We start from the raw sequence: 16,495 nt of genomic DNA on the forward strand, positions 1-16,495 counted from the left end.
ATATTCTTTTGCGAAAGTAGGTGATAATTTAATATTTTTAGTAAAACGTATTACGAATAAATTAAATACGAAATTAGAGGTAGATAAAACATTTTTTTAAACCAGCCAAAGAAAAATAATTTTTGAAGAATAATAAATTTCACGAAAATATATTCGTCTCGTAAATTGTCTGTTTGGCTTGTGAGTACTCACACATGCAAGCGCATTCTATTTTTAGATTTCTATGGTCTCTTACGTAAGCGACCAAAACAGGGGTAGTTTCTTGTCTTTTCGTCGCTCGTCCAAATTTTCTTGCAGTCTGCCAATCGAATGCATGAGTGTTATCCATCTTACTATTATATGTATTCTCCTTGATATGAACCTATATTAGTTTATTAATTTAATCAGTGAATCTGCCATGCTATAAATTATAACAGTTCTACTAATATAAAATATAAGTATATTTTCCATACATGTATGTACATACATATATATGGCATAGCCTCGGCGCGCCGAAGTTTATATTCCCGACAAATAAGGGCTATTACCCTCAATCATTATTTTTGGTAAGCTCCGAGCAGAATCCTATACTGTATTGTATTATTTCATTTGTACTCAAAGACCATAAGAGATAGCAAGAATGAAGAAATTAATTTGCTGGTATTTTATTTTTTTCACATTCTCTCATTCCACACTCTTCTTTGTGCAGTGTGCGGCTCTAGATGTAGATGACAGGCACAAAAAGAGTCTTACACGTCTCTACCCGTTTTATCTAAATTAATTGATTATGAGTTAATTGGCAAACAATTTATTAACGCATTTATATGCTTTTAAGAATAGCAAAGTTCATTGCAACCAGATATAAAATAAGTAAGTTATGAGAAAAAAAGAAGCTCTACCTTTAAACAAAATACCAAGTTTTAAAAATTCTGAAAAAAGTGTTGCCATGAAAAAAAGTATACTAAAGCATGTTTATAGCCGCAATGTATGAATTACTGAAAAATCGTGACTGTAAGGTAGCCTTCGGACGTACATAGCTCGTACCAAGCCACATTTTCTGAACGAGGAGGAACTTTGTGTGACGCGATCGCACGAGTAACAAATTTATACCAAGTATTCAGTCAGTACAAAAGTACATATGTATGTATGTATTAACATACATCATGCTTTTTTAGAATATTACATTTTTTCTACATCACCAGCATCAGAGTCGCAAGACCAAAATTTCAACACTTTGGATTTCTTGGAAAGTGTATTTATTAAATCATGGCACGTTTGACATAGCTTTGATTCCACCAGATTCAGATTGTAATTAATTGGATGCTGACTAGCAGCTGCGGTTTTTTGTACCAGTTTGATACCTACTGCACCTACGTGGAGCCGAAGACATCGAAATCACATTGTTTTCTTTGACAATTTATTATACCCGGTACTCGAAGAGTAAATAGGGTATATTGTATTTTTGCGAATAACGGTTGTATGTAACACACAGAAGGAAACGTTTCCGACCCCATAAAGTATATATATTCTTGATCAGCATCAATAGCCGAGTCTATGTCTGTCTGTATGTCTGTCCGTCTGTCCGTCCTGATGAGCGCCTAGTACTTAGAGACTATAAGAGCTAGAGCCACCAAATTTTGCATCCAGACTTCTGTATGCTCACACTGTTACAAGCGTATTTCAAAAATGAGCCACGCCCCCTTCCGCCTCCGCAAAAGGGCGAAAACATCCCAAATCTACAATTTTGAAGATAGCAGAAAACTAAAAACGCCATTCCGTAGGGAATGACCATATCTATCAGATCACCAAATTTGGATCCAATTGGATCATTATTATAGTCACAATGAAGAAATTAATTTGCAGTGGCCAAACCCACCCCGTCCCGCAGCATTCACACTCTGCTTCGCGCTGTTTATGGCCTCTGCCCCTGACACGGCTCTGCCTCTGCCTCTGCCGCGACTCTGCAGTGTGTGTCTATAGGGGAGGGTGGCGAGCTAAAGGAGCGTGTTGGCGTGAGCAGTGTTGTTGATGTAGATGACAGATGAAGAAAAAATGTAAAATTTGACAAATAACCGCTAAAGTGCAGTCCCGTTTTCATGGTATGATCTGCTGGATAAGCTAAAATAAATGGGATTTATAAAAGCATTTCTTCTGAATCCGTACTGATTGTTGTAAGTAGTGTGTGCTCTGTTAGAAATGAATCTATTTGCACTGCCATCAAGGTCGCGAACGCTTTTGACAGGGTCGGGAGTATTGATGGTCTGTAGTCAAGAGTGTTTGGGTTCATGTCGTCTAGGTTAATACAATTCGTTTTAATCTTAAGAATTCCAGAACATCACCTGGACTAACATAATAGAAACTAAAGCTAGGAACAGTATTGGGATAAGGCACTGATTTCAAGTTTATCGTTGGTGACAAGTCCGGTACCATAAATTGAACAAATTTTTGATTAAGCTCAACTTTCGAATTTCTTGTTTTCTTGCCAATTCCAATACTTTTGATTCATTTAATTTCTGCTTGTTACATATAGCGATAAAAAGCGTAAAAAAACAGATATGAACAATTTTGTAAAAAAAAAGGATTTTAAAAGGAAAAAAAGGAAAGAATTTTTTGCAATAGAAAAAAAAAATTCTTAATAAACCATTTCTAAGCCCCATATCTTTCATAAAACGTTGGCTGGAGCGAAGCGGCAAAATCGTATCGAGTAGTGTAATCGATAGTTTCACCAAAATCTGTTGGCTGTGTTCGACGAAGATGACTTCACCAAAAGAGGCAAAGTAAGACGTCAAGAGCAAAGTAAAGTATCTGGAAATCCGCTACAAATCATTCCCGACAAAGGGTCAGCTTTTCCATTCGACGAGTTTAAACAGTACTGCGACAGCGAATACGTTACACATCTTTCAATAACGACGGGTCTACCACGTGCCAACGGCCAAGTGGAAAGACATAATTCGACGATCATTGCAGTTTTATTAAATCTCTCAATTGATAATCCCAAAAGATGGTACTTCTTGTTAGCTAAGTGCAAAGTGAAGTACTAAGCTGACGCTTACACAGGTACAATGATGCGCATAAAATCACACATCATTATTAAAGAAATGTTTTCCGAGATGTTCTAAGAAAACAGGTTTTGGCTTGGTGTCGCATGGGTCACTTGATGGTGCAGTCATTGCACATCAACGTCCAGACAATATCCGGTACTCAGTACTACATCTGTACCTTAGTGGTTGTTTTTTAATTTTACATTTATTCTACATATGTCATCTACATCTACATAACCTCTCACGCCAACACGCTCTTTTAGCTCGCCCCCCTCACCTAGAGCCGCACACTGCAGAGGCACTGCAGAAGCAGAGTATGGATGAGAGAATGTGCAAAAATCAAATAAAAGCTGCGGGACGGTGTGGGCTTAGCCACTGAAAATTAATTTCCTCATTCTGGCTATAATAATGATCCAATCGGATCCCAATTCGGTGATCTGATAAACATAGATAGACATTCCCCACGGAATGGCGTTTTTAGATTTTTATCTTCTGTTATCTTCAAAACTGTGGATTCCGCAGTTTTTCGCGATTTGCAAGGTCGGAAGGGGGCGGGGCGAAATTTTGAAACACACTTGTAGCAGTGAGTGCATACAGCCATCTGGATTTGGTGGCTCTAGCTTTTATAGTCTCTGAGAACGAGGCGCTCAACAAGACGGACGGGCGGACAGACAGACATGGTTCAATCGACTCGTCTACTGATGCTGATCAAGAATATATATACTTTGTGGGGTCGGAATTGCTTCCTTCTGTGTGTTACATTTTTCCCCACAAATACAAAATACCCTATTTATTCTTCGAGTACCGGGTATAAAAATACCTTGGTCGATACCGAAGTACCAGAGACAAGCCAAACCTATGACGTAACGAAAAATTAAATTTGTAGCGAAGGGCCTACGCAAACGAGCACGAGTATGAAAATTATGACGACGACGTATTCGGGACGAATGCAGTGTAGTATAGCCGAGTTGTGGGAATGGTATGGTAACTCGACAACCATAATTCATTAAAAAAATGTATGTTACATATCTGATGAAAAATCGTGTGGGGCAATGTTATAGGCCGAGTTGTAAAGTATAATAATAATAACGAGAAGGGACGTGTGAGACGCTTCTTACGCGTCACAACTTTTATACCCGGCACTCAGTACTACATCTGTACATTAGCGGTTATTTGTCAAATTTTAAATTTTTTCTTCATCTGTAATCTACATGTACAACACTTCTGACACCAACACGCTCCTTTAGCTCGCCCCCCTTCTCTAGACCCACACACTGCAGACTCACGGCAGAGGCAGAGCCAGCGGCAGACGGCCAGTGTGCTGCTATAAGCTGCGGAACGGGGTGGGTTTGGCCACTGAAAATTAGCCGCACACTGCAGAGGCACTGCAAAAGCAGAGTATGGATGAGAGAATGTGCAAAAATCAAATAAAAGCTGAGGGACGGTGTGGGTTTAGCCACTGAAAATTACTTCATTCTGGCTATAATAATGATCCAATTGGATCCCAATTTGGTGATCTGATAGATATGGTCATTCCCTACGGAATGGCGTTTTTAGTTTTCTGCTATCTTCAAAATTGTAGCTTTGGGAGGTTTTCGCCCTTTTGCGGAGGCGGAAGGGGGCGTGGCTCTTTTTTGAAATACACTTGTAACAGTGTGAGCACACAGAAGTATGGATGCAAAAGTTGGTGGCTCTAGCTTTTATGGTCTCTGAGATCCAGGCGCTCAACAAGACGGACGGACAGACGGACGGACAGACAGACAGACATGGCTCAATCGACTCGGCTATTGATGCTGATCAAGAATATATATACTTTATGGGGTCGGAGACGTTTCCTTCTGTGCGTTACATACATTCACTTTGTGCACAAATACAATACACCCTATTTACTCTTCGAGTACCGGGTATAAAAATAATAATAATAAGAAATGGAATCATAAGTTCCATAAATTATAATATTAAATATGCATTGAAACTGAGTTTCAGGTATCTGCCACACGTACCGCATCTCCCAAAGTGAGAATTCAAAACTTTCAAATCTCAAAACTTGTTTAATTGATGGAAATGGTTTAAATGCTAATATAATTAAAATCTACACTAACAAAACTTTAGACACTTTTTAGATGTTTGTTTTAAATATTATAAATGATTACTTTGATTTTCAGAAACTTGGATTCAAAAAACTCATCGAATACACAATCCATCGACTGTAAGGATAACTCTAATGATAAAAAAAAACCACATATCAAGAAACCGTTGAATGCGTTCATGCTTTACATGAAGGAGATGCGAGCCAAAGTAGTTGCCGAATGTACTCTTAAAGAATCAGCTGCAATTAATCAAATTTTGGGGAGACGGGTAAGTCACTTAATAACACCATTCTATCTTAAATATATCGTGTGTGTATACAGTTATAGTTTTCCAAAGAATTGAATCCATTGACAATAGCCCAGGAATTGATAATCTTTGAACATTTTAATGGGATGTTTGACAGGAGACACACTGACGAGAAAATTGTTTTTTAACACAACAGAACGCCCAGATCATCGTGAACCAAATAAAACTTTTATAAATTATATTAATTTTATTATTTTTGCGAATACCCACTCCTGTTTTTACAAATTCTTTCTAATGGATTCCTCATTAACAATGCATTTGTAGTGGCACGAACTTTCCCGCGAAGAACAAAGCAAATATTACGAAAAGGCTCGGCAAGAGCGCCAATTACATATGGAATTGTATCCGGGGTGGAGCGCACGAGATAACTACGGTTACGTGTCAAAAAAGAAAAAGCGTAAAAAAGACAGATCGACAACGGATTCGGGAGGTATTGCACAAAATTGTCAAATTGTTACACTCATTTCCTTCTAACTGCATTCCACTTTTATGTTTTTCGATTTCATTAAATCACTTACACTCACACAATACCTCAAGCACACATCTAACATCAACAACTAACCCACCCAAATTAGAAATAACAGTAACTTAAAAACTTACCTTTATCTATGTAATTTGTGTAAATACTTAGATTATATTTAACGTTCGTAAAGTTCCGTAACCTACCAGTATGTAAAGAAGGATCAAAGTGATCACTTGGCAAATGTACAACTTTGCTTTAGTAGTTTTGAAGGTAATTTTAGACGAGCCTAGATAAATTATAGTTAGTCAAAAAAAACCTAAACAATACAGCAACAAATTTGTTAATGAAATTTTACAGACATTGGAGACTGAGTGCCATTTGTAGAAGAGATACCAAAACCCTATAGTATATGTTTTAACCTTTAAAAATCAAAATAAATATTAAAGAAAACGCGAATGAAATTTTTTTCAAAAGTATTAATTTTGAATATTTGAACCATTTTTGGTCTCAGTTTAGTTGAGCCAAGTTTTTAGTTAAGCAGTTATCAATCGGCCTGAACATTAAATCTCTATTGGCCAAGCTATAGAATGTTTGTAAAAATGGCTATATTGGAAAAATGCTTTGTCCATTGTCCTCTTATTTGATTTTATCAAATATTTATACAAGATATGATAAATTTATAAAACCACTTCATTTCAAAAGTCAGGTTATTCTGATGAAGATTTAAATATGCATAGCAACACATGTACAACACACAAACACCATAAGTTAAACAAATGAATTGGCAAAGTATTCTAAATTATGAGAAAGCAGAACAATAATAACATTTCATTTTGTTTAAAGCTTTCGTTTCTATTGATTCTTTAGTAGAAGAATCATGCATATAAATTTAAAAACTGAGCGTCTCGACCAGAATTGGCGAATGCATGCACCCGAAACCGTCTTAAAGATCGATCCGTCGAAGCTTTTAAATTTCTGGCACATGGTATTGGGCATGTCCTCGCTCCTTGAATTAATGGGGGCTTTTCTTTACGCTAGGGAATCGCGAATAATATAAATATACATATATTGATACTTATATGTACATATATATATATCATAATTGAATCTACATATACATAAAAATATTCATATATATATGAATACTATATCCATACTACGATATATATGTATATGTATGTCTCATAATTTAAAGTGAAGTAAATTGATTAACTGGATTAAACATATTTCATAAAAAGTACTTATCCCGATACCTTTTGCATACAACTATTATATAATATAATTTTGGTGAAACAACGCTTTAATCCCACACCCAGTGGCATGCCTTGGGGCGTGAGGAGCAGGCGAAATATTACGAGTTGGCGCGGCGTGAGCGTCAACTGCACATGCAAATGTATCCAGATTGGAGCTCTCGTACGAATGCCTCGCGCGGCAAGAAACGGAAGCGGAAGCAAGATGCCCACGACGGAGGTTAGATAAATTTTCTTAAACTATTGTACGATATATACATCATATCAAAATCAGTTTAATCAAAACCAGATCAGATCAATTTAAAGAAACCACATCTTTTAGATGTAAATCTTAAATTTTGTATGCTTTATAATATAAAAATAAAATCAGTATGTGTATTTACATGTAAGTAATACTTGTACATATATGTACATACATATGTACGCTGAAGTTTTGTTTCCTGTAAAGAGCCTGGTTTTGCAATTGGATTCTATTTTAAAATTACTATTGAGTTACAAATGTTTAGGAAACTAAATTTAGTCTTGGCTGCTAGCAATGGTACCATACCCCAAAATTTTATAAAAATCTGGTTCTAAATCGAAACCGGGTTTAATGTTTCGACAGATAAAGTATATGTAAATTTACCTGTACAAATCGAATATCATCATATCGTTCAATAAAAATTATATTGTATCTAATGTTGTTTTCGGATAAAAGTATCAACATATGCTCTTATTCTCATTTTTTGTGTACAATGAAGGTATAATTATACTTTGAGCATGTCTAAAACATAAATGCATTTTATGTTTTCAAATCATAAGCGCTTTTTATTCTTATTTCAAGTATTATAGGTATTCATGCATGTATTAAGATTGTTATGTATCCATAAAGCCATACAAATAGATTATATACTATTATCTATTGTATGTTTTATATCAGTAAGTGTTTTATAGATCTATATTAGAACGGCTAAACAATGCTCAAAAATCTCACTATCAACCGCGTGCTTTCAATATTTTATTACTTCTTTTTTTATTTTTGAACCTTGAAATCATCCTATTCTTTATGTTTGATAATTCATTTAACCAAAAAACTAATAAATGGCTCTCTAACAAATCATCTGTATCTGTTAAATAATCAAAAATTCTTGTTAAAGTCCACCTAAAAATATTTCATGGTTTTCTTAGGTAATAACATGAAAAAGTGCCGTGCTCGTTTTGGACTGGACCAGCAAAATCAATGGTGCAAGCCGTGCAGGTACGTTTAATGTTATTTATTTACCATATAAGGTGTATGTATATAAAAGACGTTCCAAGACTCACGCAAGAGTTTTAGTTTTAAATATTTGGTTAAATTATGCTTTATTTACCAGTTCAAAAGTGTTCCTGTTTCTCAGCTAGTTCTCAAAGACTATAACAGTTATAGCCACCAAAATTTGCCTACAGACAGCTGTGATATCACACTGATACAAGGGTATTTAAAAAAACGAGAAGGAACGTGTGAGACGCTTCTTACGCGTCACAACTTTTATACCCGGTACTCAGTACTACATCTATACCTTAGCGGTTTTTATCAAATTTTACATTTTTTCTTCATCTGTCATCTACATCTACAACACTTCTCACGCCAACACGCTCCTTTAGCTCGCCCCCCTCCCCTAGAGCCGAACACTGCAGAGGCACTGCAGAGGCAGGGTTTAGCCACTGTAAACTCTTCATTGTGGCTATAATAATGATCCAATCGTATCCTAATTTGGTGATCTGATATATAGGGTCATTCCCTACGGAAATGCGTTTTTAGTTTTCTTTTATCTTCATAATTGTAGGTTTGGGAGGTTTTCGCCCTTTTGCGGGGGGCGTGAGAAGTGATATAGGTGTAACTGAAATATGCAGAAAAAATGTAAAATTCGAATAGAACCTCTAAGGTAAAGATATAATTTGTAGCCACTGCAAATTAATTTCTTCATTCTTCATTCTAATAACAATTTAGTGATCTGATAGAATGGTCGTTTCCTACGGAAAAGCATTTTTGTTTGTTTTTATCTTCAAAATTGTGGATACAGCAGGTTTTCGCCCTTTGCCACGACGGAAGCGGGCGGGCGAAATTTTGAAATATACTTGTAACAGTGTGATATTACAGCCATCTGTATGCAATATTTGGTGTTTATAGCTTTATGGTCCCTGAGAACCAGGCGCTCAACAAGACGGAAGGACAGACGAGCAGACGGATGGAAAGACAGACATGGCTATGTTGTCTCGGCTATTGATGCTGATCAAGAATATATGTACATACATACATATATTCTTTATGGGGTCGGAAACGTTTCCTTCTGTGCGTTTCATACATCCACTTTTCCCAACAAATACAATATACATTTACTCTTCGAGTACCGAGTATAAAAAAGCATACAGAAGAGGAAGAAATGAACACCCAACAATTACCCAACGTTTTCCATATTTACAATTAAATTTTCCTTTAAAGGAACAGTCACAACAGAAGTCTAAACCTGTCCATATCCACGGTTAATTTGAAGATTCAGATTGTTATCAAATGAGTTTTCACAACATATTTAGTTTCTCTAGATCAAATAGTCTCTAAGTCGTCCAAAATGCCAGGCGGACAAGCATATACTGCTTGCTATATGGACTTACGGTTAAATTAATTACACCACTCGACAAAATCGAACTTTTGCCGCTTCGAACCAAACCGACTTTTTCTAATGGTTTTTTTTCTATGGCAGACCTATTTTTTAAGAGTTTTTGAAGTCTGTTATTTTTTTTTAACGGTTTTTTTTTATATGTAGCGCTTCGTTTTTTCACATAACTTAAGTATCTTACATTCTTGCATTATAAAGCTTATTATTTTTGAAACGGTACCCTAAAACCACAAAGTGTTTGGTAAAACTTTATAAATGCATTCATCAGCTTTATAGAAATGGCTAAGCTCATTATAACCAGATGTAAGATACTTAAGTTATGTGAAAAAACAAAGCGCTACCTCAAAAAAAGCAGTTACAAAAAAATACCAGACCTTAAAAATTCTTTATAAAAAAGTTCTGCCATAGAAAAAAATTATCATCAAACCATGTCTAAGCCCCATATCTTTCAGAAAAAGTGCCGAGTAGTGTTATCCATCCTAGAAAAATTAACAAAAACTAATCGCCTATCTGTAAATAGAGATGACGAAAATTAGGAGCGTTTTTTTGTCAAAAATAATTTATTGATTGTTAGCAGAAAGAAGTTACATACATATATCAACAAAATGTACAACAAAACAAAAAATTGTATGAGAGTTTAAAACCTTGCGTGAGTTTTGTCAGAATATTATATGAATGAATGAATTATGAATTATTAGGCTGGAATATTTAAAAGAAAACTGATACAAGCAATGCACCTTCCATTATTTGCTAAATTTAGTGTTCATATACCTGATCGTGAAAAAAATAGGTACACAACACTATAACACCTGTCACTATTAAGATCAATAACAAAAACTGTACACGATCATACGATCAAATGTAATTGCATGGAACGTCCTCTCTAAACTTACACCATTACCCTCGTCTGCACCTCTGACAAGACCCTGAGTTTATCTTTCATTTATTTTTATACATAATTTTAGACTATGTACGTATGTGCCAATTTAGATCAATCTATTTATATTTGTTTATGTTGGGGGAATCTAAAAGTATTAATATAAAAATGTAATATCATTTTTAGTTGGTTTTAATTATACCAGTTAAAATGCTAGCATTCATCAAAGACTGAAAAAAATTAAATTCGAAATATTAGCTTCATTTTCCGTAAAAGTAAAACGTTTATGTTCAATCTTTTTCATTAACTTAAACTCGTTATTAAAGCATAAACTTATTATTGAATAAAATTCAAGTTAATCCCTAAAAAAATTTTTTTTTTACATTATTTTGTTGTTTTTTGTTTTCTTACAAAAAAAATACACAACACATACATACTGATAAAATGAAATATAATAGATGATAAAATGATTTTGATGTTTTTAATTACCCCTTTTCTCTTCTTAATGCTGACGGTTATTCATATCAATTTCGGACATTTAATTGACCCCGACTTTACCGAAAATTCAGTCCCAGTTTGGGTGTCATTTCAACTGCAAGCAACAGTGGCGGCAGCGTTGGCATCGGCAGTGGTGCTGCAGTCAGCAGCATAAGTGTTGGCATGCTGGCACCTCTTGTAAGTGGCATAGGGGGTACTGTAATGCTGCCGAATTCGTCATCTTCGTCCTCCTCATCATCATCCACCTCGTCTTCTCATACACATGCACAAATGATGGCTAACAGTAATGGAAATGGATTAGCACCTTTAAATGGTATATCAGCCAGCTCCGGAAGTGGGGGTGGCGTAGCTAGCGCTGGTTCGCAGCAGCTTTCCCCGCAGGCACCACCAACATATGTAAATTTGTAGAAGTGTACATTTGAGTGCCGAGACGAATCGAAAACATCAGTCAACCCAGGATAACAATTACCTTTACAGAAGATGAGCCAGCAGAAAATCACACCTGCGCAGATACCAGTAAATAAAAATAAAAAAAATATTATAAAAAAATGTATATCAGGGTTTGAAAATTAGCTAGTGTTTAAAGTAAATGTTATCACTAGGGAGTGGTTCGAAATATTTGTAAGTGTTTTGCATATTTAATTTTTCTAAATACTTAATAAAATGCATGTCATTAAGAAAGCTTATTTTGTTTTATCGAATGAATGTATATATTTGTATTCTCGATAAAATTCATAATTTTGTCATCCGCTTCGAAAATAAAAACATTAATCGTCAATTCACGCAATCATACGATGTTAGATAATCAAATATAAATATTGATTGGAATTTGATAACAATGTCGTATAGTAAATCCAATAAGTCGAGATGACTTAATGTTCAAAATAATGTCAGATTGTTGAAAAATTCAGTGGAGCCTTAAATATTCCTGAACTACTTTACTTGGATATGTATACATTTTATTTTTATTTCCATGTTAGATGTGTTAATGTGTCAGTCATATGATATGCATTTGTCAAACCCTGATATGCGTTTTGATTTAGGTGTATATTGTTGTTCGTTCGATTCGATGTTTAAAATATGCCAATGGTACCATTTTGTATGATGTTGAACTTATTTATGTGTTACCGTTGAGTTTTTCTGTTTGTTAGCGACATATGATGTTGAGAAATTTATTCTGTTTCAATGAAGCTTTGAAGTTTTATGTGTTTCTTTGTTGTTTTGCTATTTTTTATAACAATACTATTCATCCCAAATATTTATTGAAAAAACGTTATAATTCTTTAAAATGAAAACAAAATATATATAAGATTATTTTTTTTTTTGTGAAAACCTCTATTTTGCTCTATTTTGTGTACTAGTTGATAATAAATTATGAAAACGAAATTATGTTAAAATTTTAGATGTAGTCTGCAGTCTCAATTGATACAATTGTTAAATATCAGCAGATTTTGATAAAATCCTTGCTGCTGTCACAAGCCAACTTTAAGCCACGATTTTTTTAATCGATTTTTCTCAGGGATCCTGTTTACTCTTCCCTGAGCCATATGGTCACTTATGTATGTATATTAATAAAAGTCCACACATGGGATAGGATTATATTACTTGTTCGAAGATCACACCTCCCCACCTGATAACGTTACATACTAGAGTGTTTGTGAAAAGTTTCTGATAGTCTTCAATGTTAAGACATTAATTTTGATATCTACACACGACCTTGGTACTAAAAAAAAATGATATCTCTGGCTGGTAGATTCCGCTCCCTTGTACTGCAATTCAACAAAAATCTCTTCTATTATTTTTTTAAATTGTATGTTTTATACACCGAGAAGCTCTGCTCTATGACATTCGGCTTAGCCGACTCTCCATTCATTTTAATGAAAACTACCTAAAAAGACGCCGAATTAATACACAAAAAATAAATAACCCAGGATATCATATTTTTTTTACTTTTCCTGAGTTGTTAATGTACGAGTTTCGTAAAAAATAACGCACAAAAAGCATAATTTTTTGCATTTGAAAGCTTAATATTTCCCAGACGGTTTAAAAGTTTATCTATGGTCGGAGCATCCGACCATCTTACATTGTTACATAATATGTTTTATAGCTCTTAGTTTTAGCTACGATACTACGAATGAAAGACTCGCTTGTCCATTTGCTTTATTATGTTTCATTTCTCCTGTAAATGCAATAGTGTTGTAGGAACAAAAATATATTGGAAAGAAATATGTGTAAATAATGAAATATGCTGATCCATGTTAAAAATGTAGTCTAACTTAGCCTTTTCAAATATTTAACATTTTAATTCTGATTTGCGACCTTCTTTGCTGGAGAGGAGATTTGCACGCTCTCCTAATGAGATCAAAACTTAATATTAAGCTTGAGTTATAGGGTTCCGTTGCTGCATGAATCCTAAAATGATTATGTACATTTTGTTTGGAATGATTTCAAATGAGCACCTTACATACTACTAACATTATGAATGTGTAACTTATATTATTTACAATTTTTTTTTCATGTAGACGCAAAAAAAAATGCATACGCTACATGGAGGCTATTAACGGAACCAGCGCCATTGAAGATGGAAGCGGCATTGATGACCTCGGAAGCCAGCTAAGTGATGACGAAGATGATGATGATGACGAAGATCAGTTAGTCGGTAGCTGTGGCAGCAATGATGAAAGCAATAAAATTCCAGATGATGATACAGAGTCTCTGAATCAGTCAATATCCAGCCCTGGCTGCTTAAGCGGGTTGTCTAGTTTGCAAAGCCCGTCTACAACAACAAGCTTGGCGAGCCCACTTAATATGAATATAAATCCAGCAACACCGTCTCTATTAGCTGCCAGCTCTAATGCGCTGATGGTCGTTAATGCAGAACATCCAAGATCGGAATCTGTTTCTGCATCAGGATCGAGTAGTGGGTCTACATGTAGCATAAGCACTACGCCGAATACCTCAAATACTGTATCGCCTGTAACAGGTACGACTGGTCCATCTTTAAGTTCAGCTCATGAGCGCGCTATGATGCTAGGAAATCGTTTTAGTCACCTAGGCATGGGCCTTAGTCATTCGATAGGTAGTTCCGTTAGCAGAAAAATTGATGCGCCATTGCAGCCACAGACAACAGTCAGTAAAAATAAGAGTTCAGCAAATGGCTTTAATGGTTTTAACGGTTCTATTGCACCATCTAAGGCACCAGCGCCGTCAAACATAGCCCGAAACCCAATTGGTGCTAATCCACGAGATATAAATAATCCGCTCAGCATCAATCAGTTAACTAAGCGAAGTGAAGATCAAAATGTTTGCTCCAGTGAAATCTCTGATTCTCAGGCAATTTCCGCTTTGGCTTCAACATCCATTATTCACCATGCTACTCCACTCTACCCCCACCACTCGCTTTTTAATAGCAGCTTCAGCCAACATTTCCACGAACAGTTGACCCACCATTTAGTGGCTGCCAGCAATATCGAGTCAACACTATTACCCGAAGATCCCCATTTAGTAAACAACGTCAAGCTTCATACTCCCTCAGATCCGCCAACGAACGCAAATAATCCCACGTCAAGTGCTGGCCCTTCCGAAACTGGAGCCATTAGCGTATCATAGCAAAATGCTAGTCTATTAAAAAACTTCGCCGGCTTTCTCTTTATTCTCTCAATTTTCAGTGTTGTGTGAGAAGCAGATTAAATAATTGAACGTGCAATAACTATTATTATCGCCATTCCATTCGCCATCTTTAGAAACATGTGGCCATAATAGACAAGTGCCAAAATTTGAATAATACATATATATATATATGTACATATAAATATGTATATTTGCATTTTTGTAATAATTGAAAATACAATCTGTTGTCATTGATGTCTTGTCATTGAGAATAAATAATGTAAGAAGCATTACAATGTAATGTAATGTAAGAAGAAACAGGATCATTTCTCTAGAGACAACACAAATGGATCAAAACTCATGCTAGGGAACGCCAAATAGATTAAGTAAACGTGCTTATGTACATATGTAACTAAGTACATTTACACATCTGTATGTATATAAGTATATGCATACTTACATATCTTACGTTACTTACTTATGTTACACACTTACATATCCGCAGAAAGTGGAATTCATTTAAACTATACATATGTACGTACGTACGTTTAAATAAATATGAAAATATTTATACCATTATGTATGTACATTTAAAGAGATACATATGCTGTACAATATACGACATCGTTTTAATTTTTGTCCGGGCGTTTTATTTTGGAATTGACGTTTAATTACTTTCAAGTATCTAAGTGCTATCAAACTCCACTTTTGTTTCAACATATGCATTTGTACGCAAATACATAAAAGTTTGTGAAAATGTCGGCACACACATCAACTATTATTTTTATTTTCATATTTATTACCGGAGCACAATAACATAGTTAACGACTTCTTTTGACAAAATTAGATTTAATACGACTTGTCGTAAAAGCATAGCACATAAATATCGGGGTTTGTTGTTAAAAACCGCAATTCATTTTTTATATGCTATATGTACATACATATGTATCTCAAATATGTAGATGAGCAGAAAATTAAAAGCGAGTAAATATATGAATTGCTTACATAAAAATACTGACAATGTTTACGAATTTATTGACCATAAGACCTGATAGCTACTATTCCATAAAGAGTAAATGCCGGCGAAATAAATACCATTTACCTGTATATATGTATATGTATGTACATGTATTTATAAATTCATATTTTAAAGTTATTAAACATACATACGAGTATATTTATACTAGTCTTCATTCAGTTCAACCTCTTATATTGCAATTGCATGCATGCATATGTATGTCCGTAATCAATTTTTTATTAAGTGCGTAAACCCGGGCTCGTAATTTATACATCTGTAAACATATATTGTGGATATATTAGAAATAGTGCTAACATGAATGACATATGTACATTTAATTTTGTATACCATGTGCCAATAATAATCGTTTCTTACAGTGTGCGACTATGTATTTTTTTTTTTTGTTGGCTCAGTCCAGAATTTTAGCGATAACTTTATGGACTTTACTGTAAAAGTTACGAGCCCTGATAAATACAAACCTACATATGTGTGTATAAATATTTTAATGTACTTAATAGTCAGATATCAATGTAGAAGTCTATTATCTTTAATAAATATTGAGTATTTCGAAATTCATGTTTATATACATACACACTCGTATAGCTATAAGATATTTGTAGTCCCAATCGACAATGTTGCAAATGGATCTTAATATACTCACAAAAAAACTTACATATGTATGTATGTATGGACGAGTATTCATACTAGAGCCTTGCCTAAATCCAAA

At 34.8% G+C, this 16,495-nt stretch overlaps 1 protein-coding gene across 10 annotated transcripts in view; it reads left to right on the plus strand.

Annotated features, from left to right (window-relative positions):
* Positions 1-16,289, plus strand: part of LOC117903003 (protein pangolin, isoforms A/H/I/S) — a 56,711-nt gene extending 40,422 nt beyond the window's left edge. For 2 of the 10 annotated variants that reach the window (XM_034814750.1, XM_034814745.1), the window contains 4 exons: positions 5,186-5,378; positions 7,197-7,350; positions 8,298-8,367; positions 13,664-16,289. In XM_034814750.1, coding sequence (XP_034670641.1) covers positions 5,186-5,378; positions 7,197-7,350; positions 8,298-8,367; positions 13,664-14,750 — 1,504 coding nt within the window. In that variant the 3' untranslated portion in view covers positions 14,751-16,289. Of the gene's footprint in view, positions 1-5,185; positions 5,379-5,431; positions 5,630-5,681; positions 5,848-7,196; positions 7,351-8,297; positions 8,368-11,212; positions 11,763-13,663 lie in introns of those variants that run through there. The other 8 variants (XM_034814748.1, XM_034814744.1, XR_004649460.1 and 5 more) reach the window with 7 other exon arrangements.
* Positions 16,290-16,495: the final 206 nt, after the last annotated feature.

Source organism: Drosophila subobscura, chromosome dot (assembly GCF_008121235.1).
Source record: "Drosophila subobscura isolate 14011-0131.10 chromosome dot, UCBerk_Dsub_1.0, whole genome shotgun sequence".
Classification (NCBI taxonomy): domain Eukaryota; kingdom Metazoa; phylum Arthropoda; class Insecta; order Diptera; family Drosophilidae; genus Drosophila; species Drosophila subobscura.